Genomic DNA, 19,734 nt, shown 5'->3' on the forward strand with positions numbered 1-19,734 from the left:
CATTCGCTCGTTGCAGCAATGACCCCAATCTTCTCACGCAGACGATGATGGCCACAACCCCACGAAGGAAACCAACCAATCCTTCTTCGCGTTGTCGCATCGCCTGACTTCGTTGTTGAACCGGCGCTGCAACTCATTTGCCTCAGCAAGGAGCCGCCAAAGATGACATCAACTTCGTCATGAAGGGATCTTTGGATGGCACCCACTGTGCTGCACCCAATCATGCCGTCGACCAGCCCTTACCTACTCCCCTCCCGCGCGATTCGTTCGCATAAAAGGTGGACAAAGAATCCCTTCACCGCTTATTACAACGGATACCCTAAATAAAAAGGTAACTGCTTACAATTCTATTTTTTTTTTATTAAACTTGAGATGTTTTTTTTTTTTGTGAAATATGGATAGTGCAAAATAAAACAGAATTGCCCATTCGTTATCTATAACAGTGCGTGTTCAATTGGTGTCACATACATGAGCATAGAAATGATGTAATTTTGGATAATAAAGCATTCATTCTCTTTTGAGTTTTCACATAACATTTATCAACTGTTCTCTATCTATCACGAATTTATCTAAAATGGATGAAGTTTCACTCTAAATGTTATTATCTACATAACAATTTTTATAAATAGACACGTTACACAATAGTTAACGTACATATAAACATCACTGTTAAATTTTACGTAATACATTAATAAAAAAATATAACGTATCCACCGTTTATTATCGTTGAGGACTAAATTAATATTTTTTTTCAAAAATTAATTAGTCCAAAATCAAAATCTTTAAAACCTGATCATCATTTACTCTTTAGTTACCATAAAACCATTACAATAACATTAATATTAAAATAGTATAAACAACAATAACGTCAAGAACAATAATAAAAGTAACAACAATATTAACGACAACAACAATAATCTATATCCATTCATTTATATATAATGTTCAATAGAAATGTTTTTTTTTTATTAATAGGCTAATTATATAGTGTCATTATTTGGTATTTAATTTGTTCGTAACTTATTTTTTATAGTAAAATTTAAATATTTAAAAATTAGTTATTAAATTAAATATTAATTTTTAACGTATTTTGATAAGTTAGACACCATTTTTTAGTCACTATAGCAATCACTTAATAAATATTATATGACATATCAATTTTAATATCAAGTTAAATTTTCAACCTTTTTTTTAATTTCATTTTTCCTTTTTATAGTTAAAATGTTGAATTATAATTAAAAAACTAGATTACTGATATGATATTAGAAACATAATTTAAGAAAAATGTTAGAATTTAATTTTGATATAATATTAATGTAAAATAATTCAGTGTAAAACAGTTTTACATGTACATTTAATTATGTAACGAAGCATCAATAAAAATAATTATTACTTTTTAAATTGAACGTGTGAATTATCATAAAAAAGAATGAATATAATTAAATGATTGTGTAAAATATTTTACTCAGTATATTAAAATTAACAAAATTGTTACTCATTTTAGTTTATTAATATCTCAACATAATATTTTTATGTGTTGTTAAAAATATTATACTGATTTTCTAAAATTCTGATTATCTACTGTCGAAATTATCTAAAATTATAGTTTCATTTATTTGATTAAGTTAGAGAGCTGCTATATATCCAAACATTTTTGGTAATTAAGTCCAACTAAGTTGGCCTAAATTCAACAAAAACTACGTCATTATACGTAGTGTGTACATATTCGCTTCACTAATGCAAACAAAACTCCGTTTCACTTTGCGTTTGTTTTTTGCGCGCCTCCTCCTCCTTCTTCTATTGGTGATGTTGTTGCTGCGTTTTGTTTTTGTTTCTTCTTCTCCTCTTATTTTTTATGTTATTGCAGTCATTTATTATTCTTTTTTTGTTTGATATTTTCTTCTCTTTTTTTTTTGTTTTATTCCTCTCAAGAGAGTAAATCAAGAAGAATTTTAAAAAAATAAAATAAAAAAGAAAAGATGAAAAAAAAATGAAAGGGAAGAAGAAGCAAAAGATGAGGAGGAGAAATTCAAGTGAAACGAAAACTAAATGAACCTAAATTAAACTAAAAAATGAACCGAGATTTCTTAAGGAATAAAAAATTTAGTCTATACTTAATAGCAGCATTAAGGTAGTGCTTGGTGGAGAGACAGAGACTAAGAGACAGAAATTGAAATAAATCTCAGTATTTTATTTGGTGCAAAGTGGGAGACCGAAATTGAAACAGAATGAAATTCTAATTTAATTTGTATAAAGGGTAAATTGGAATTAATTAATTGAACTGAAGGTATTTTAGGTATAAAATGTTATTAAAGTTTTAGTTTTCATCTCTAAAAATTTTGGGGACAGAGACAGAAATTTTAGTACCAGTATCTGAACCAACAAACATGATATTGAGACTCAGTTTCTTAGTCTCTATCTCAATATCTTACAACAAATGCTACCTAGGTGAATCTTAATTAATTCACAAATGAATCAAAATTAGTTCAGATTTGAACAAAAACTAATTAATAAACAATTACATATAAATAAGTTCAGCAAATTTAAGTGAAATGAAACCAAATGAACATGAATTAAACTAAAAAATGAATTAATTTTTTTTAAAATAAAAAATTTTGTCAATACTTAACAGCAACATCAAATGAATCTCAATTAATTTACAAATAAATCGAAATTAGTTAAAATTTAAACAAACAATAATATAAAAAAAACTTTATTTCATGTTAATTCAGTCATTTCTGTCGAACGTTGTATATGTTATTGTCGTCCTTGTTATTGCTATTGCTGTTACTCTATTGCGCTGTTAATGTTTTTGCTATTGTTGTATTTTATCGTTGTTGTTATTATCATTGTAGTCCTTAATATGTTAGACAAGAAAATAGATAAATTTTATCTAATAAATTGTAATCAATATAATATTAAAGTTAAAATTTTAAAAAAATATCTTAGTAGATCTATTAAATAAACGAAATATAAATAATTATTTTTAAAAAATTAATAATTAATTTTAATTATCTAATTATCTAAATATTAGAATTTATTACTCTCAAACTAAAAATAGAATTAACAAATCCCCGCCCTACTTACATAATTGGATGAGACTCCAAAGAATGTTAGTAACTTAGTATATATTTATTACACATGCAGGTCAGCTTCATATGGCAACCCGTAAAGAATGGCATTGAAAAAGAGCTTCCCTTGTAGTTTTCAAGAAGAATATAAAATGAAACATTTTCCGCTTTATATAAAAAAACTTTTTGAAATTAGATCTTATATTAGATATAGAAAATTAGGTATGCTATAAATTGTGTTATATTTAGTAAAAGGATCTCAGCAAATATTAATAGCATTTAAATTAAAAAGATACATAGAGATATAGTGTGTATAACAAAGTTTTATTTAAACTTTTTTATGTGTATAAAAATTAAGAAAATAATATTTATATTATTTTTGTGAACACTAGTTTTGTACATATTTTTAATGATATGAAAAATTTATTACTTATTTTTAATACTAAAAATAAAAAATAAATAAAAAATTGTATAAAAAAATTACATATAAGTGGGTGTAGTTAACTTTATTTGAAATTGATATTTAAGAGTCGTTAGATGATTTAATTGATTTGACTAAATTTTAATTTAACAGCTCTGAATTATCAACTTCATGGAAGTCGACTTCACCTGAGTTTTCACCTTACATATAATATTATTTTATATTTATATTTATTATAAATTAAATTTAACATAATATAGTGGCCATCGGGAACCCTATTTTTTAGATCCGATTTCTCTCTCTCTCTCTCTCTCGTTCACGTTCAGATTGTTTTAGTTTGGTGATTCTCTTTCCTCTCTTCGCACTCTCTCTCTCTCCTCTCTCTTTCTCTTTCTCTTTCTCTTTCTCTCTCTTTCAGATTTCTGTCTCTCTCATCTTTCTCTCTCCAGCAAGGGCCAAACCCTAAAGAGCCGTTTGCACCCACCAAGTAAGTTTTCTCTCTCCTCTCTCTTCTCTCTCTCTCTCTCTCTCTCCTTTAAAATTTGAATAGATAGATGGGGTCCTTCATCAACCGTCGAACCCTCTCATTCCTTTTTGCATCCTTATAAATATTCTGTTATATGAATTTTCCTTTTTAGTATTTTGGATTTTCTTTGCCGTTATAAGCTAGATCTCCTATTCAAGTTCTCACAATTTTGGAACCCTAGTTCTGATTGTTGGTTAGCTCAAATGGGAATTGGGGATCTGCGCCAGATGCTATGCTTTTGTGTGTGTTCTGTTTTGTTCTCGGGAAAATGTAGGGACCACAGGGACCTTCAGATCGTGAGTTTTCATCTTTGTGGTGATTCAAAATCGAGCAAGTTCCCGAGTTCTTCACTCGGAAATGCTAAATCTAGATTGTCTGAGCGTGATTTGGTAATTTAGCTTTGATAATGTCGGAGAGTTTCAATATTTTGTCGAACCAAATTGTGTGGGTGTTCCACTTAGAAGGCAAGATCTATTTGGGTCCATTGCTTTTGTTTTTCCCCCTCTCTGTGCTTGTTGGTGTCGATTTATTTTCTGAGGTTCAGCTCATGGACTTTGAAAAGTGCTTCCAGTTTATGTTTCCGTGTAATGGTGGTATGCTAAGGCTTTAATGATGTACACTGAAAAAAGAAGCAAAAGACATAGTTTTGAAACTTCATGATCTTTTTGTTTCTTTCCTCTTTGTGTAGTTGTCATGGATGATGATATGTTGAACATGACCAATTGGGGATACTATGAACCCTTCAAAGGAGGGCATCTTGGCCTGCAGCTCATGCCTGGTATGACAGATCGTGACACAAAACCATTTATGCCTGGTCGTGATCCAACTATGTTAGTTAATACAAATGGAACCTTTCACCCTCGAGACTGTGTAGTTTCCGAAGCACAAATGCCAATCAACTATGTGAGGGATAGTTGGATAAGCCAGCGAGATAGGTTTTTCAATATGCAGCCTACCAATCCCAATTATCCTGTTCTTCCGGAAACTTCAGCCGCCCCAACCCAAATTACACAGCCACCTGATACATCAAGAGATGAGAAGGCTGATATAGTTGAAGAAACAGTGCAAAAGGAAGGAGTCCAACCAAGGAAACGGCAGGGTAGGGTTGCCTCAACAACTCCAAAAGCGAAGAAACCAAGGAAGCCGAAGGATAACAGCAATGCTCCTGTCCAAAGATCGAAGCCCATGAAGACAATTGAGTTTGTAATAAATGGAATTGATATGGATATTTCCAGTTTACCCATTCCAGTTTGTTCATGTACCGGGACTCCGCAGCAGTGTTATCGCTGGGGATGTGGAGGATGGCAGTCTGCTTGTTGTACTACAAATGTGTCGACATATCCATTGCCAATGAGCATGAAACGACGTGGGGCAAGGATAGCTGGACGGAAAATGAGCCAGGGTGCTTTTAAGAAGGTATTAGAGAAACTAGCAGCCGAAGGCTATAATTTTGGTAACCCAATTGACCTGAGGAATCACTGGGCTAGACATGGCACCAACAAATTTGTCACTATCAGGTAGTTAGGTGCTTCTGAGACCCATGACCTCTGGTCTGTTTAACTTGTATATAACACCTGTGTTGAGTTATTTCACACAGATGTTGAGTTATTTGTTCTCAGTTATCTAAGAATGTCTTGGTATGGTACTTCTACCTGAAATTTGAACATTCCATTTCTTTTGTTCTTTTACCATCTTCTTCTTATGTGACAAGGGATGGCTATGTTGGTATGGCATTAACATTTATGTAGATGATCTTTTACTAGATTGACTATTTTTGGGTAATACTCATTCACATTTTAATTGTATTTGCTCAAGTTGTTGACTAATGTTATGATCTTTGTTTTAGATTTGTTACTATTAACAATGAATTATAGTTTCATATTTAGTTTGTCCTAAAGGTTCATTAATCATATGCTGATTGTGCTTTTTTTATTTAACCAATCAGTTTTGTAGTTGCATAGGATCTTGATAGCAATACTTTCACTTAACTGCTTGAGACGTGTACCCCATTTAGACTTCTTTTATCTCGGTTAGAGTTCTAGCACAACATGCTTTTCCTTTTTCGGATCTTTAGATCTTACATCTATGATGTATAATCTCAAGTGAAAGTTTAATCTTTAGTGAGTGTATAATCCGCCAAATATTCCATGCCTCTGTGTTGTAGCAGAATGAGATGAAAAAATCAGTACAAGGTAGACATGATTCAATCCCAGTGATTTTTAGCTGTCAATGCAATGTAACGACTCCATATGTTTTGCTGGCTCTTATTATTAGTACAGCCGTACAGGATTGTGATATTGTCGAAAATAGGAATTTGGCCTTGGTACGTTTAAGGTTTAATCACTATTGTTGTTGTGAATAACTAAGCAGTTTTGTTTGGTGCAACGAACTGGCAAGAGCTTATCAACTAAAAATAATTTTTTCTTAATGTTAATATGAATCTGATTCTGATTCTGATGTTTTGTTAATTGGCAACTCTTAATGGAATGCTGACAAAATATGGATGGATTCTTTAATTAGGAACCTGTCGATAGTATTACAACTTTATCCTGCTTGGCATAAATTAAGGTAAGAAAATTTGGACTTTGTAGTTTGTATGTCATCTTGGTTTTGTCAATTTTGTTAGAGGTGTATGAGTATTATTAGTATTAATTAACGATGTGTGTGTCAGTGCCATATAAATTCTTAGAGCGTACAAAAATAGCTTGCGAATTTTATTATAACATACTAAAAGGAAGAGATGGGGATGCTACATATTGTAGATATGAAATGCTAAATACATAATGTCACTGCCCAAATAGTCAAATGGAACCTGAGCGTAAAAGTTGTTGGTGGCAATGGATGTATATAATTTTCGATAATTGTAAGAGAAAGTATAAGTAATTAATATTTACTTAGTCAATATTAGTTATTTAAAATTTAGGTTTATAATTTATAGCATAAAATTTAATATAAACAAAATAATTTTAAAAAAAGTTGATTGATGTTTACTGAAAAAGGTTGGTTTATAACGATTTACCAGTCATCTAATAATCAGCTGACATAAATTTTATGCTGATGCTTTTTGTAATTTTGCTGGGAAAAAAAAATCTTAATCAAAGAAGCAAATGAACCTCTTGCAAAAGTGGAAAAAAGTTGATAGCACTAGCCTTGCTCCATTGGGGATCCTCTGCTTTCTTTTAAAAAATGAGTAACTTAACCCACATGTAAAGCTGGTCAAGGTTAGTGGGATTTAGCTTCTAATTTATCTTTTAACCTTGGATTTGGAATGAATGGTGGTAGTACATGGTTTTAATGCGATGCAAAAATGAATGCATGAGTGAAGGAAAATGTTGAAGACGACAAGGTTAACATACATGCTGGTGAATATCTATCTAATCATAAGAAAAGAAAAGACAGTTGTACATAGAGATTTTTAAAACTCTCCTAATAAACTGAATAGGTGGGATTCAAAAATTCCTCTGCAAATGAGGATCGGAGATTGATAAAACAGATATCGTGTTTCATAACATGTAATGGATAAGGTCTAATTTCAAAATGGTGGGAGAGCCATTACATTTATTTTAAGCAGGTACGCTTAATTGATTATGATGATGATGATGATATCCTCTCTAGAAACTAATTAGATCAGGAAGAACTTGAGGTGGAGGAGGAGGTTGACATACGAGGCTGTAGTCATATGATGAATCCAAGAAAGGGTTCTTGTTTTGCCATGATGAAGAATAATCATCAACATCATCAAACACCTCCCACTGCTCTGTGATCACCGTTTTCAACTCTTTCTCCATGCAACTGTCGCTCAGCACAATGGCCATGTTGTCTCCGCTGCTTATGATTCTTTCAAGATCCTCGATGTCTTCATCGGAGATTCTTTCAATCTTGGGGCACTGAGAGGCGTTGAGGACACCAATCACCTTACAGAACTTGAAGTAGCAAGACAGATCCTCGCCTTGGGACGACGCTTTCTGAAGAACCTTGAGAGCCACGGCAGCCTCTTCTCTCCCACCAACGTCGTAGATTCTCATCAACACATTCGCCATTCTCTTACAGAACTTGCTGTAAACGTCGAATATCTCAACTATCACGCAATCCATGGCTTCAAGGATCAGTGCATTCTGCTTCATGCTCTCGTTCCGAGGCTTTATGTGAAGGAGCGAGTCAATCAGCGCTTGAAAATTCTGCAACATTTTAAGCTCCTCCATCAACGTCTCCTCAACCTCAAGACCATCCTTCTTGTTGTTCTTCATGCTCACCCTCTTGAATTCGGAGGAAACGAACGCTGACCTTTGGTCCAAGTAATTGAAATAGGCACGCACGAAGGAGTTGAATCCCCAAGCTTTTGAAGGGTGCAGGTATCCATCGGAGAAGTTTGAAAAATCGAAAGGTAACCTTCCCATCTTCTGCACCGCAGCAATGTTGGTGCAGAAGACGCCATGCATGAGCATGAGGCCCTTGATGGCAACCACCCAGTTCTTCGTCTTCTCCATTCGAAAGGACAAGGCGAAGAGCAGGGGCTTCAGGTGCAACGGGGACGTTCGGAGCCATTGAAAGACTCTCTGGACGTTCTTACAATCGATGCAGTGCTCATCATGGCTTGTAGCCTTGATGACCACCGCTTCAAAGATAGGATTTTGATATGGACCGTTATGCATCAATTTAGCGGTCCATATACTTTTCTTATCTTTGATAGCCCCCGTTGCCTTTTGCCATAGCCTCATTTTTTTTTCTTTTCCCTCCTCCTCTTCGTGATTGCTTGTTCCTTTCTCTTTTTATTTGTTAAGGTTTTTTCTTCCTTGAATGTTCCGTTATTACGGTTAGCGTATGTTTATAATTGGCCGATACGGTTTTGAAATTACCGTTTGGGCACGTGGATATTGGCGGCAACAAGCAAACAACAACAACAACAACAACAACGAAGAAGAAGAAGAAGAAAGGTTGTTCTTCCTCCTTGTTCTTGTTCTTGCTGTTGTCTAGAATGTTTTGTTGGAAGTGGGTTTGTGCCATTCACGATGGTTGTAATAAACGTGTATTTTGGAGTTTCATGTGGTGGAATTTGGTAGTTTGCAGCTTGTAATGATGTGTCAGCCAGAAACACGCTTTGGTTATTTCTTTCTTTCTTTTGTTAATGTGATGAGTTGTCGTTTTATGGAGTGAGTTTGTTGCTATCATAATTAACAACTAAATATAGATTAATTTAATCACTAATAGAAATTGGCCTCTTGCTGAATTGCTTGCCTCTGTCGCCCTTTAAAAGGCAATATTTGGATGCATGGAAAATCATTCATCAATAATTGGTACTATTTTCGGCAGTTTGAAAAATGAAAACAGAACATATATGTATGTGGTATTTAATATTGCTAACACTTAATTTTTCGGCTATTAATTCAGAATTAAGTTCTAACAAGCCTCCTATTCATATAGTTAGTGGACTGTGGTGCCAACTTTGCTTTTTGTGTCTACTACTGTCCCATTTTCCAACATATGTTATTCAGTAATGTCTGATTTGTTGATTTGCAATTTAATTAATATGAGACATTAGTATATATAACCTAAAATTAAGCAATATAGAACATAAAGCAGAGTTGTAAAGTTAGTAGCGAAGGCGAATGCAAATGATGTAGGCTTTCCCCACCAAGTGCACCTTTGTCGTCCTCGATATCTGAGAATTAGAGTTGCAAATGGCAATAACATTGAAACTAGAACAAATGATACCAATCCCATTCCGATCCTACAAAAAGCATGTTATATATGCATCGATATAAACGTAGTAGTAGTAGGGGGCATTCAAAAGTGAGAATGAAGACTAAAGTGATAGCAAGAATGACGCTATGTTTGTTGCTTTCGGCTCTTTACGATGATGGAATGTCTTGTGTGTTGGGTGTAGCAGCAAGCAAGCACAAAATCCCCCCCTCTCTCTAGAAAGAGATTGATGCTTACATTTTCAACAAAGCAAAGCAGAAGAAGCTAAGAAAGCCAATAATAAAAGGAAAAGCGCAAAATCGTATTTGAACCCTTTTGGGGTTAAAATATTCATAACTTGGGTGAAATACCATTCTATTGTGCTTTAATTTGCACTGTGTGTCACTACTCTCTCTCTCTCTCTCTCTATACTCCTTTTTATGCTGCTGACTGTCCCCTCTCTTTTCCTCTTTCTTTTTTCTCTCTCTACACATACACAACACTAAATTAAAGTGAGAGCAGTGCTTCTGGCATGAACTTACAGGTTCATGGGATTTTCATGCGCGGATCATTTCATTCTTGTAAGTCCCTCTTACTATATAAGTAGCTGCATGAGAGTAAGAAGCTTTAATTTGTTGTGTATTGCATTATTGTCAGGATGAAAAGGAGGGAGATGAGAATGGTGGGAGCAGTGCAATAACTCAACAAGGTCAAGGAAGGGCCTTCATAATGGAAGTGCATCATCATCATCAGCATAGTAATAATGAGAACAACACAGATTTCTTTCCAGTGGAACACCCCATGGAGCCTACAGATGAAGATCGTCCAGTCAAATGCCCAATGCCCGAGTCATCCGTTATCAATAACAACGTAAGCAACGTATTCATTATCTGCATTACATGTTTTCTTATGTTATATATGGCGTTTGCATGAACAACAAATTAAGTATAATGTTCTCTTTCACCAAGGAGGACTATGAATTTAACTTGTATATGGTTCTGCCAGTTTTGCAGTACCATTTCACTCAACACATCATATCTTGAGCAATGTAGAGATCCAATCATGTTTTTGGACTTACACCCTCTATATTTCTCTCTCTCTCTCTCTCTCTCTCTCTCTCTCTCTCTCTCCTCAATCAATTATTGGTGTTTGGTGTGGTGGGTGAATTTTGTATTTTTATGGTACTGTAAATTCATATAGAACATAGAATACTGTATATGAAATGGACATGACTATTCATATTGCCTCAAGACAAATTCTGCTACAGTCATATATAATATATTGCTCATCATCTAGTGATCTTGCTGTTTATCAAGCTACTCTTTTCTATTGTCTTATGGACTACTTCTAAAGGTAAATATTTATTAAAACTTAATTCACAAAATATGTTGTGGATGTTATAAATGGCTTTGGCAGGATGGTGGCGTGCATGATAAAAGACATGCAGAAAGCTTAAGGAAGAGAGTAGAGATATCTGAAGCCACAGTGGAAGGAGGAAGAGTGGCTACCATGGATACAGAGCCTCGTGCTCGAGGAGTCCGAAAGAGGCACCACACCCTCACACATGGAGGAGACCTTGTAATGACTCCATTAATCAGAATGCCAACACCTCCTCCCCTCCCCTCACACCAGAATATTGCCATCTTTGAAATGCTTCAGCAGTTGGACAAATTTGAGCCTTAATTTTTTTTTTTTAATAAATTTTAAGGGAAGATAGAAAGAGGAAGTTCCATCACCACATTCTATGTAATCATAATGCATTTTGATTTCATGTTGGTTTAGCACATCTTCAATCAAATAGAACAAGAGGAGAAGCATAGTTACCGCATACTACTCATTATATATCTCGTGTGTTTCACTAAATCCAGACACTATTATACCTTATGTCAATTATAAAGACTAAATCAATATTTTATGAGCTTAAAATTTTTCCATTGCTTGGCACCTGGTGATTGGATGTTAGTATAAATGCTCTAAGCGATATTCCAAAATCTAAATCTGCATCCAAAAAGTTTGCCGAAATAGTGATGGACCACGAGGTCACAGCCAGGTTCAGTTCAATTTTAATAGGAAGGAAATCAACTAATAAAAGATATAAAAAGAAATATAAATAAGACAAACCCAACGTTTTAACTCACGTGTATAAGAAAGAGGAAAGCATTTTGACTGCTATACAGCTCAAAAGAAAGAAAAAGAAGAATGTACAAGCTAACATAATCTGACAAAGACAAAGAGCTTGTGCTACGGCTAGTATCATTAAAGGAGCATCTCTACTATACAAGGCTTCACTCAGCTGGGGAGAAAGGAATCATTTCAAGCATAAGCCCTGACCATTCTGTTTGATCTATCATTTTCTTCCAGTTCCTCCTACAAGCTTTTCCGGGTCCACCATTTTAGCAGAGAATAATGAAAATCATTTCTAGACACAGTTTTGCATATACCTTTTCTGAAAATAATTGGCACATCAAGAATAAATGATAATTTAAATTCCTCATTCATTCTACAAGGGAAATAACAAGGGCAACAGCCATTCCCATTGCCAGCGAGATAATTTGGACTGCTGTACTTCTCAATGTTGTTTTCCCATTGTTATTCATTTCTGCAAGCACACCAGCTATTGCAATATATATAAATCCACCTGCTGTAAATCCCTATCAAAAGGTAGACAGATATGTCATTGCCAAAATCAACTTTAGAATCAACCAATAGATTTATTATGGACAATCCCTCACCTCAATCAGAGATGACTGTCCAGGATCTTTCCCCCAGAGAAGAGCCTGCATCCATAACAGTGATTTACTATTCCATTTTGTGTTCACTCTTGGACACACAACCATTAATGGTGGTAAATCTAAAAAGCTGAGAGCATGACATGCCCTACCTCTGTTTAGGGTATGGGGACATGGAAATGAAAGTAGATGTGACACATACAATTGTTTCGGTAGAACATTTGGATAATAATGACCTTGTTACCACACAGGAATCTAAGGCAGTATAATATTCCCTCTTTTCAATCATTATGTCATTTTAGTTTGGTAAGCAAAAATGATTGAACTGTTTGCTCTTTCCAAAACATGCAATAGTTGATTGTCTTTCTATTTAACCGCCAAAAAATATTTTTGAAGACTGGATTGTCATTATTCACATTCCTATTTTTGTTTACATGTTTGCGTTTTATATCTTCAATTTCTGGATCCACTAAACAACAGACTGTATTTGGTGAAGGCAGCACTCACCAATGCAGTTCCTGCAAGTGCTACAAGTGCTGATAGAAAGTTGAAGAACAAAGCTTTTGGTATGCTGAAACCAGATCTTATTAGAATGCCAAAATCACCAACCTGTTTGTAAGGGAAACAAATAACATTAGATATTTGACCAGAAACAGACCATACTAATGCAAGGTACATGATGACAAGTGATATTATAGCCAAAAAAGATATTAGAATCTTTGACAAAAATCACTGTAAACATTCAATCGTAAGAGATGGTGGAACCCATTTTTTCATCAAAAGGCTAAGGACAAATTTATCTCATTAAGGCGAAAATTCTGACTGTCTAGTATGTATATTCTTTTCAAATTACATGCTGAGACCCAAAATGTCACAAAAGTGATCGCATGCAGCAGCTTTGCTTATCCAATATGGAAATCATACCACCCAATGAACAACTTATATTTCTCAGAACGAACTATTGAGGAAGGCTACTTAAGATATGGCAACCAGATAGATCAAAGTTCCAACAGCATGCATATATGTTACTCAATCTCTATTGAAAATGATGCTATGTATTACACAAACAAAAGTTTGGCGCCTTTAAGAAATATCTGTTGCCATTTGTGTCATGCCTGAATAAACAGGATGCTGTAGCAAAATGTTCTGCAAATAGGCGTAGTACTATGCATGATATAGAATAAGGACGGATTTGAACCTCTTGAGGAAGCTCATGTGCAAGCAAAAACAGAGTTCTAGACCAACCGCCAACAGATCCATAAAGCAAGAATGCACTTCCTAGTGCCATTCCATCGGTGAAATTATGCTGCGATATTAACACAGTCAGTATGAATACATTGAAAGCCTTCATTTAAATTCAAATATTCAATAAAAGGTAAAAATAGCTTACAACTCCATCAGAGAACAGATTGAGATAGCCAAACACAAGACTTGATGGTTGTCTAATGGGTTCCTTAACATCTGAGGATTTGGTTGTGGAGCTACCTACAGCACTAGCCTTGACATTGTCGCCTTTGCCTTTGGTTGCTTTGCCACCAGTTCTCTGTAATACAAGGATATGTCATATATACGACAAACTTGTCTCACCACTTCCCATATTCCATTCAAGTTAAAGAATCTGTCTAAGAGTTCACTTTACACTGGACTACAAATAATATTAGCAACTATCTAATGTTACTAAATTTTTAACTATATTTTCAAGATTAAAATGCAAAGCCAGCCCAAAAACTACTAGAGATCTCAATCTAGTCCATTGTTACTACATATGTTGTCTACTAGGGACATTCTATCTATATAAGTATAGTCTTCTCTAACCTATCAAATGCACTCTACACTTAATAACTTTGACTTATGAAGGGAAAATTATGTATAGTAAGAAACCATATTGTGATAAAAAAGTTTGTATTCGATTTTTGCTCCTAATATTAACTTATGATGTGATAACAAAAGTATGACCACGTTAACTATTTAGTTGTATACTTTGTATCATTGTATGCACAATTTATTTTGAAAACCAGGCTTACTCATTCTGAAATTGAATCAACAATTTGTAAATAATCATCTTACCTTTCTTAGTGATGATTCAGATTGAGCTGGATTATCTTCTTTCAAGTCATTGGATACCTGTTTGGAATCTTTTCCTTCATCTAGAAATTTCTCTTCTTTTGTATTTGAGTTGCTATCATCCTTCAACTTTTTCTTACTGTTGTGATTATGGTGGTGGTGTCCATGTGTCCATGAACTAGCTCCTCCAGAGTTTTCTTCAACATATCTCACTACTTTCTCCACAAGAAGAAAGAGTGCAATTCCAGCTGCAAGAATTGCAAACATATAAGAAAAAATATGTGATGTACCATAAGAAAAGGAAGCCAAATATGCTACATATCTTTGCAAGGTGGAAAGATCAAACATATCATTACCAACCTAGGATGGACATTCCTGTAGAAAGATCAGCTATAGAATGTGCATGTCCATGTCCATGGCCATGGCTAGAACTATCATCATGATCATGATCCCCATGAGAATGGGAGTGTTCACCACCTACAGTAAAAGAGAATCATATTAGGTACGAAAAAGGAAGAGAAATATAATTAGAAAAAAGAAAAAAAGAGAGACACAGTGAAACTAGGAAAAGGAGGAGCTATCCTCCATACAAAAATAGGAAAAGAAGGAAAAAGAGGAAATGTTCTCTGTCAACAACACAGCAATGCTGCCCAGTCTCAACCAAATCAGAGATGGAAAGTGGCTTCTAGATTGCAGTGCACAGAAAATTTATAACCTATACCCTTTTTCCAAGCCATGCATGTTGCATTTGCCCCTACCCTGCTTTTTAATCCCTCTGTCTTCCCATACTAAACACTTCATACATGTTTCATTCAAGGATTGATTAACAAGCTTCAGAATTTTTACACTTTCATAACATTATTAACCAAACTTGGAAACTATCAATGCTGAAGGGTCATCACCAGTTCAAAAAAAAAATAATAATAAAGGAAGAAAGAGATATACACACCACATATGCTAGAGAGAGAAACATAAGTTCCCTCAATGATATCAGATAATGGAATACTAGCAATTATAAGATTTAAACACACATAAAAGCATTAAAATATTGCTTAAGCACCAAAATTAAATGAAGTTAAGAGACACATTCATAGTGAAAGCAAATATTTATTTCAAGCATTTTCCTCCTTTTTCTTCTAAATTTTCAATTGGAGGGTGGGGGTGCTGAATGGAGTTTTTAAGAATGTATTTTCAAAGGAGCAGTGAATTTGCCTAATGAGTAAACTTATTTTGTGAAAATTCAGGCATCAGCTATATTGAAGACAGGTTGTGTAGCATTTCATACCAAATGCGTGCGGTAACTGGTGAAGAAAGGCATCCCCCAACATAGCTCCCGCCTGCAATAGGCATGATCAATGAGAACAAAGGGAAAGAAATGTGAATCAAAGAAAAAAAAAAAAGAAAAAGGAAGATATTACTATGTTGTTGATAGATAATTACTTAGTAACTTTCTTTGTCAATCTGGTCTAGCTTATATCAAATTCAAAACTAGATTGTCCATGTAAAGTGAGTAATGAATTACAGGACATGGTTTGAACTTATTCATAAATACTTTTACGGAAAATAACAGATGAAATAAACAGTGTGAATGAAAAGCAATCAAAAGAAGCATTCAAGGTGCCGAAGGCAAATAAAGGAGGTCGAAGAAACCTAACCCCGAATAAAGCCAAAGAATCAACAACGGCCTTGGATGGTTTCCCTTGCACTGAAACAGGAGAGTAACCCAGAAAAGTTCAGTTTTGCGCAACCTAAATAGTCCCTTTATGATGTTTGAAAAGATCAATTTGGATTGTATGATCCACAATATAGAATGAGAGATAAATTACTTACAAAAGATTAAAGGGAGGATAATGAGGCAGACAAGGGAAGCCATGCTCACGAGAAATGAACAGCCCAGCGCATTCAACCAAAGGCCTAACATCAAAATTACAAATAAAGAAGAAAAGAGAAGAGCCAGTTACAGAAGAGTTGAATTGAATGTGTGAATCAACAGAAAAGAGCTGAATTTGCAGCAGATAAAACATAAAAACAGAAAAAGCGATAGATTAAGACATAGAATGGTCAACTGGGCATATTCACAAACAGATGGAGTACCTAAACCAGATAGCTCTGTGACCTCAATATGGTGGTGGTGCAGATGCCCATGATGATGATGATGACGGCCATGATCATGGCCATGGTCATGAGGATACCCAAAGCCATAAAGCTTCATATCTTCCTCCTCCGCCAACTCCTCGGGAAGCTTGTGGTTATGATGAGCATGGTCATGGTCATGGCCATGGGTACAGAAGGAGGCGGAAGAATGGGAGTGAGGGTGATGCTGATGCGCAGTAGCCAGATCCAAAGAAAAGAGAAGAGTGAGAGCCGCAAAGAGTAATGAGTGAAGCAATGCCATGAGAAGGATTAGGAGCGTGATTTGCAGGTGCCTTCTATGGTGATGTAGCAAACGATTATTAGAAACAGCACGATTATTCCCACTATGATCCCGAACGTTATTACATCCATTTTTCACCTAACATAACTTGTACCTTCATTATTTTCAATTTTTCATTTTCTCACTGAAATTTAATATATCCAGGCTACTTGAACTCGAGTTGAGTGAGTGCGGTGCAGCCGTACGACTAATAGTCAATTTTGGACTCCAATAATCATATTCATTATCATTCTCAAAACTTAATCAATGAAAGTGTTAGATTATTATTTATTTTTCATACTTCAAACAAAATTTTAGACTACACAAAGATATTAAAATATTCTTCTTTTTTTTATATATATATTTTTTTACAAAACAAAAGTAAAGTCATTGGTAATTACATAAAAGAGAACACAAAAATGAGTATGATCTGCAGAACATGGTTATTACTTATCAGAGAGAAGAGAATTAAGAATTGAGTTAGAGAAACAGGCTCCTGTTATGAGTTGTTACAAGAGAGGAGTGAATTTATATATGTATACAAGAGATGGAGGCTAATCAACTCCTAGCCTGACATGTTTTAATGATTTTCATGGTGTATCCTGAGTTCATCAAGGTGTGATTTCCCACCAAGTTGTCGTGACAAGTACCATCTAAAGTATTCCATTACACTCATACACTTAAACTGCACTGGTCTTTCTGTGGTAACAAGGCTTGGCGCCGGAGCTATCATTGCCCCCCTGTTAGGGCTGTAAAAGGTAGCTATAGACATCCTCTCCTTCTTTGAATTAACTGTTGCTCGATGCTCAACGCTCTGGAAAATCCCGTTAGTTATCATCTGCAAAACCATGTTAGCAAGCATCAAAATCGTCACAATATAATCCACTTTGTGTAACATGTACTCATTCTAAATAAGCTATCAAACTCACTCATGTGAGTTCTATTATGACTTGTGAATTGTGATAGATAAACTATTGCAATATCCAATGAAAGATGTCCTTTTCAATGTTGCTAGCTAACTACTAATTCAGTAGTATCACATGGACTGATTCAACAGTCAAGTGGGGCTTAGACATTAAAGTTGTGAGTATTGTTGGTCAAGTACCTCTAAAGTGTCTCCAATGTTGATGATGAACGCATCAGGGAGTGGCATAACAGGAATCCACATGCCATCTTTTCTTATTTGAAGGCCTTCTACATCATCAACTTGGAGTAGGATTGTGATGCCACCAGCATCAGAATGAGTGCTCAGGCCAATCACAAGTTCTGGTTGAGGGCATGGAGGATAATAATTGATCCTCATTGTTTGTGTACCTTCCTTAAATGGCTCTTTAATTTCCTTGGGGTCTATTGCAAGAGCATTTGCCATAAGCTCCAGGATTTGGATGGAAAGGTTTTCCAGTTCTGCAGAATATGTGTCTAAATCATCTCTGCATTCAAACCAAACTTATGAAATCACCATATTATAGACTCAAAATCTAAATGCTAACTAACTGACCTGAATGGGAGGGGGATATTGGGGAACAAATGGGGTTTCCTGATGTGAGATGGGAGTGTGATCATGTAAAATCTATCTGCCCAATCTAGTTTCTGTGCCTTAGATACAACAAAGGACTGACCAAATCCCTGTATATCTCCTTCAGTCTGCCAAAACTTGTTCTTGTCTTCCATTGGAAGATCAAAGAATTGTTTAGCACCAGTTTTCACATTTTTCACCAATGAAGTGCTCACTCCATGATTAACCAACTGTTGCCAATAAGAACAAAGTTGCTAGCATCAAAACTTAAAAAAGAAATCATACTCAACAAGTACTAATAGGACTAACAGGAGAACCTGAAAGAAGCCCCATTCTTTGCAGGCATGAAGCAGTTTCTGCAGCTCAGATTGCTTGAGATCTTGGGACAACAATTTGGAGAGGTCAATCACTGGAACTTGAGGCAAAGGCTCACTAATGGTGGTAGATAATAGCGGAGGGTCTTGATCTGGACGAATATATTGATGTGGAACAGTGGTCAATGGCTCTTTTGCTAGCTCTTGCACACAAGGCACAAGAATAGATGTTGCTTCCATTCTTTCAAGTCAAACAATCTTCTTCTACTTCTTCTCTCCCTTCATTATCAGGAATCCTTCTAATATTTGCACCAAAAATAATTGTGGTGGTTACGGTTTTACTAGCACAACAAACCAAAATCCTAAAAGACAGAAAATAAAACATGAATTTTATTCATGAACCCTCCAAATAAGGTATGCTGTCTTTGCCTGGATCTATCTTTACAAAAAAAAAAAAAAAGCAATTGTACACAAAGAAACTATGATGACATTTGGATTTGATTTGGAAATGTTTTTGAAGAAATGTTGGTATTTTTGATAATCACAAGTGGTTAATAAAAAAATTATGTATTTATGTTTGTAGTTTTAACAAATCAAGTTTATGTAAATAAAAATTAAAAAATCTAGTATATTATAAAATAGAGCTAAGTTAAATTTTAGGAAGGAATTAAAATTTATTTTGCAAAAAAAAAAGGATAAAATAAAAATTTAAAGGGAAAAACTATATTAAAATTTTGTATATAATCTATAGAAAAAAATTGAAAGAGGGGATTACCCCTTCTGCTTAATGAGACTCAACTCTCGAGCTCCGAATATAATCCTATATATTATATAATAATAAATATTAAAATTTTTTTATTAATTATTGTTGTTACCTGTGTTTATACTTTTAGTTTGAATTTTTTAAATATAAGTGTCTTTTGAAATATTATCTTTTAAAATCAATTTTAATAAACTATTTATAAAAGATAAAATTTATCAAATTAAGCTTAAGAATAAAA

General features: G+C 34.5%; 5 protein-coding genes across 5 annotated transcripts; 2 read left to right on the top strand and 3 right to left on the bottom strand.

The window, feature by feature from the left end:
- The first annotated feature begins 3,745 nt into the window (after positions 1-3,745).
- On the top strand, positions 3,746-5,863 carry LOC112792482 (protein BASIC PENTACYSTEINE2). Its single transcript, XM_025835740.3, has 2 exons — positions 3,746-3,979; positions 4,707-5,863. Exon 2 carries the CDS (start codon positions 4,712-4,714, stop codon positions 5,537-5,539), a length of 828 nt encoding a protein of 275 aa, XP_025691525.1. The 5' UTR covers positions 3,746-3,979; positions 4,707-4,711; the 3' UTR covers positions 5,540-5,863.
- Positions 5,864-7,350: 1,487 nt separating this feature from the next.
- Positions 7,351-9,619, bottom strand: LOC112792479 (putative clathrin assembly protein At1g25240). The gene has a single exon (XM_025835736.3). It carries the CDS (start codon positions 8,734-8,736, stop codon positions 7,630-7,632), a length of 1,107 nt encoding a protein of 368 aa, XP_025691521.1. The 5' UTR covers positions 8,737-9,619; the 3' UTR covers positions 7,351-7,629.
- Positions 9,620-9,711: 92 nt separating this feature from the next.
- On the top strand, positions 9,712-11,539 carry LOC112792483 (uncharacterized). Its single transcript, XM_025835741.3, has 3 exons — positions 9,712-10,278; positions 10,355-10,567; positions 11,114-11,539. Exons 1-3 carry the CDS (start codon positions 10,246-10,248, stop codon positions 11,378-11,380), a joined length of 513 nt encoding a protein of 170 aa, XP_025691526.1. The 5' UTR covers positions 9,712-10,245; the 3' UTR covers positions 11,381-11,539.
- A 269-nt stretch (positions 11,540-11,808) lies between these two features.
- On the bottom strand, positions 11,809-17,184 carry LOC112792478 (IAA-alanine resistance protein 1). Its single transcript, XM_025835735.3, has 11 exons — positions 16,585-17,184; positions 16,321-16,404; positions 16,146-16,195; positions 15,776-15,827; positions 14,851-14,967; positions 14,494-14,738; positions 13,817-13,969; positions 13,625-13,732; positions 12,934-13,035; positions 12,430-12,474; positions 11,809-12,348 (listed from the first exon to the last, which is right to left on the bottom strand). Exons 1-11 carry the CDS (start codon positions 16,883-16,885, stop codon positions 12,193-12,195), a joined length of 1,413 nt encoding a protein of 470 aa, XP_025691520.1. The 5' UTR covers positions 16,886-17,184; the 3' UTR covers positions 11,809-12,192.
- A 139-nt stretch (positions 17,185-17,323) lies between these two features.
- On the bottom strand, positions 17,324-19,536 carry LOC112792481 (oxoglutarate-dependent flavonoid 7-O-demethylase 1). The gene is made up of 4 exons (XM_025835739.3): positions 18,737-19,536; positions 18,402-18,649; positions 18,009-18,333; positions 17,324-17,741 (listed from the first exon to the last, which is right to left on the bottom strand). Exons 1-4 carry the CDS (start codon positions 18,971-18,973, stop codon positions 17,484-17,486), a joined length of 1,068 nt encoding a protein of 355 aa, XP_025691524.1. The 5' UTR covers positions 18,974-19,536; the 3' UTR covers positions 17,324-17,483.
- Between the last annotated feature and the right edge of the window lie 198 nt (positions 19,537-19,734).

The sequence above is a fragment of the Arachis hypogaea genome, chromosome 13, assembly GCF_003086295.3.
Source record: "Arachis hypogaea cultivar Tifrunner chromosome 13, arahy.Tifrunner.gnm2.J5K5, whole genome shotgun sequence".
NCBI lineage: Eukaryota > Viridiplantae > Streptophyta > Magnoliopsida > Fabales > Fabaceae > Arachis > Arachis hypogaea.

What these genes read in the sequence shown, in the direction of transcription:
- LOC112792482 (XM_025835740.3), top strand. Translation starts at nt 4,712, where the DNA reads ATGGATGATGATATGTTGAACATGACCAATTGGGGATACTATGAACCC.
- LOC112792479 (XM_025835736.3), bottom strand. Translation starts at nt 8,736, where the DNA reads ATGAGGCTATGGCAAAAGGCAACGGGGGCTATCAAAGATAAGAAAAGT.
- LOC112792483 (XM_025835741.3), top strand. Translation starts at nt 10,246, where the DNA reads ATGGGATTTTCATGCGCGGATCATTTCATTCTT. An exon ending in GCGCGGATCATTTCATTCTT is followed by an intron (nt 10,279 to 10,354) that starts GTAAGTCCCTCT and finishes CATTATTGTCAG; the next exon opens with GATGAAAAGGAGGGAGATGA. An exon ending in CATCCGTTATCAATAACAAC is followed by an intron (nt 10,568 to 11,113) that starts GTAAGCAACGTA and finishes TGGCTTTGGCAG; the next exon opens with GATGGTGGCGTGCATGATAA.
- LOC112792478 (XM_025835735.3), bottom strand. Translation starts at nt 16,885, where the DNA reads ATGGCATTGCTTCACTCATTACTCTTTGCGGCTCTCACTCTTCTCTTT. An exon ending in TATCCTCCCTTTAATCTTTT is followed by an intron (nt 16,196 to 16,320) that starts GTAAGTAATTTA and finishes CTCCTGTTTCAG; the next exon opens with TGCAAGGGAAACCATCCAAG. An exon ending in TACAGGAATGTCCATCCTAG is followed by an intron (nt 14,739 to 14,850) that starts GTTGGTAATGAT and finishes CAATTCTTGCAG; the next exon opens with CTGGAATTGCACTCTTTCTT.
- LOC112792481 (XM_025835739.3), bottom strand. Translation starts at nt 18,973, where the DNA reads ATGGAAGCAACATCTATTCTTGTGCCTTGTGTGCAAGAGCTAGCAAAA. An exon ending in AATATCCCCCTCCCATTCAG is followed by an intron (nt 18,334 to 18,401) that starts GTCAGTTAGTTA and finishes GTTTGAATGCAG; the next exon opens with AGATGATTTAGACACATATT. An exon ending in ACATTGGAGACACTTTAGAG is followed by an intron (nt 17,742 to 18,008) that starts GTACTTGACCAA and finishes ATGGTTTTGCAG; the next exon opens with ATGATAACTAACGGGATTTT.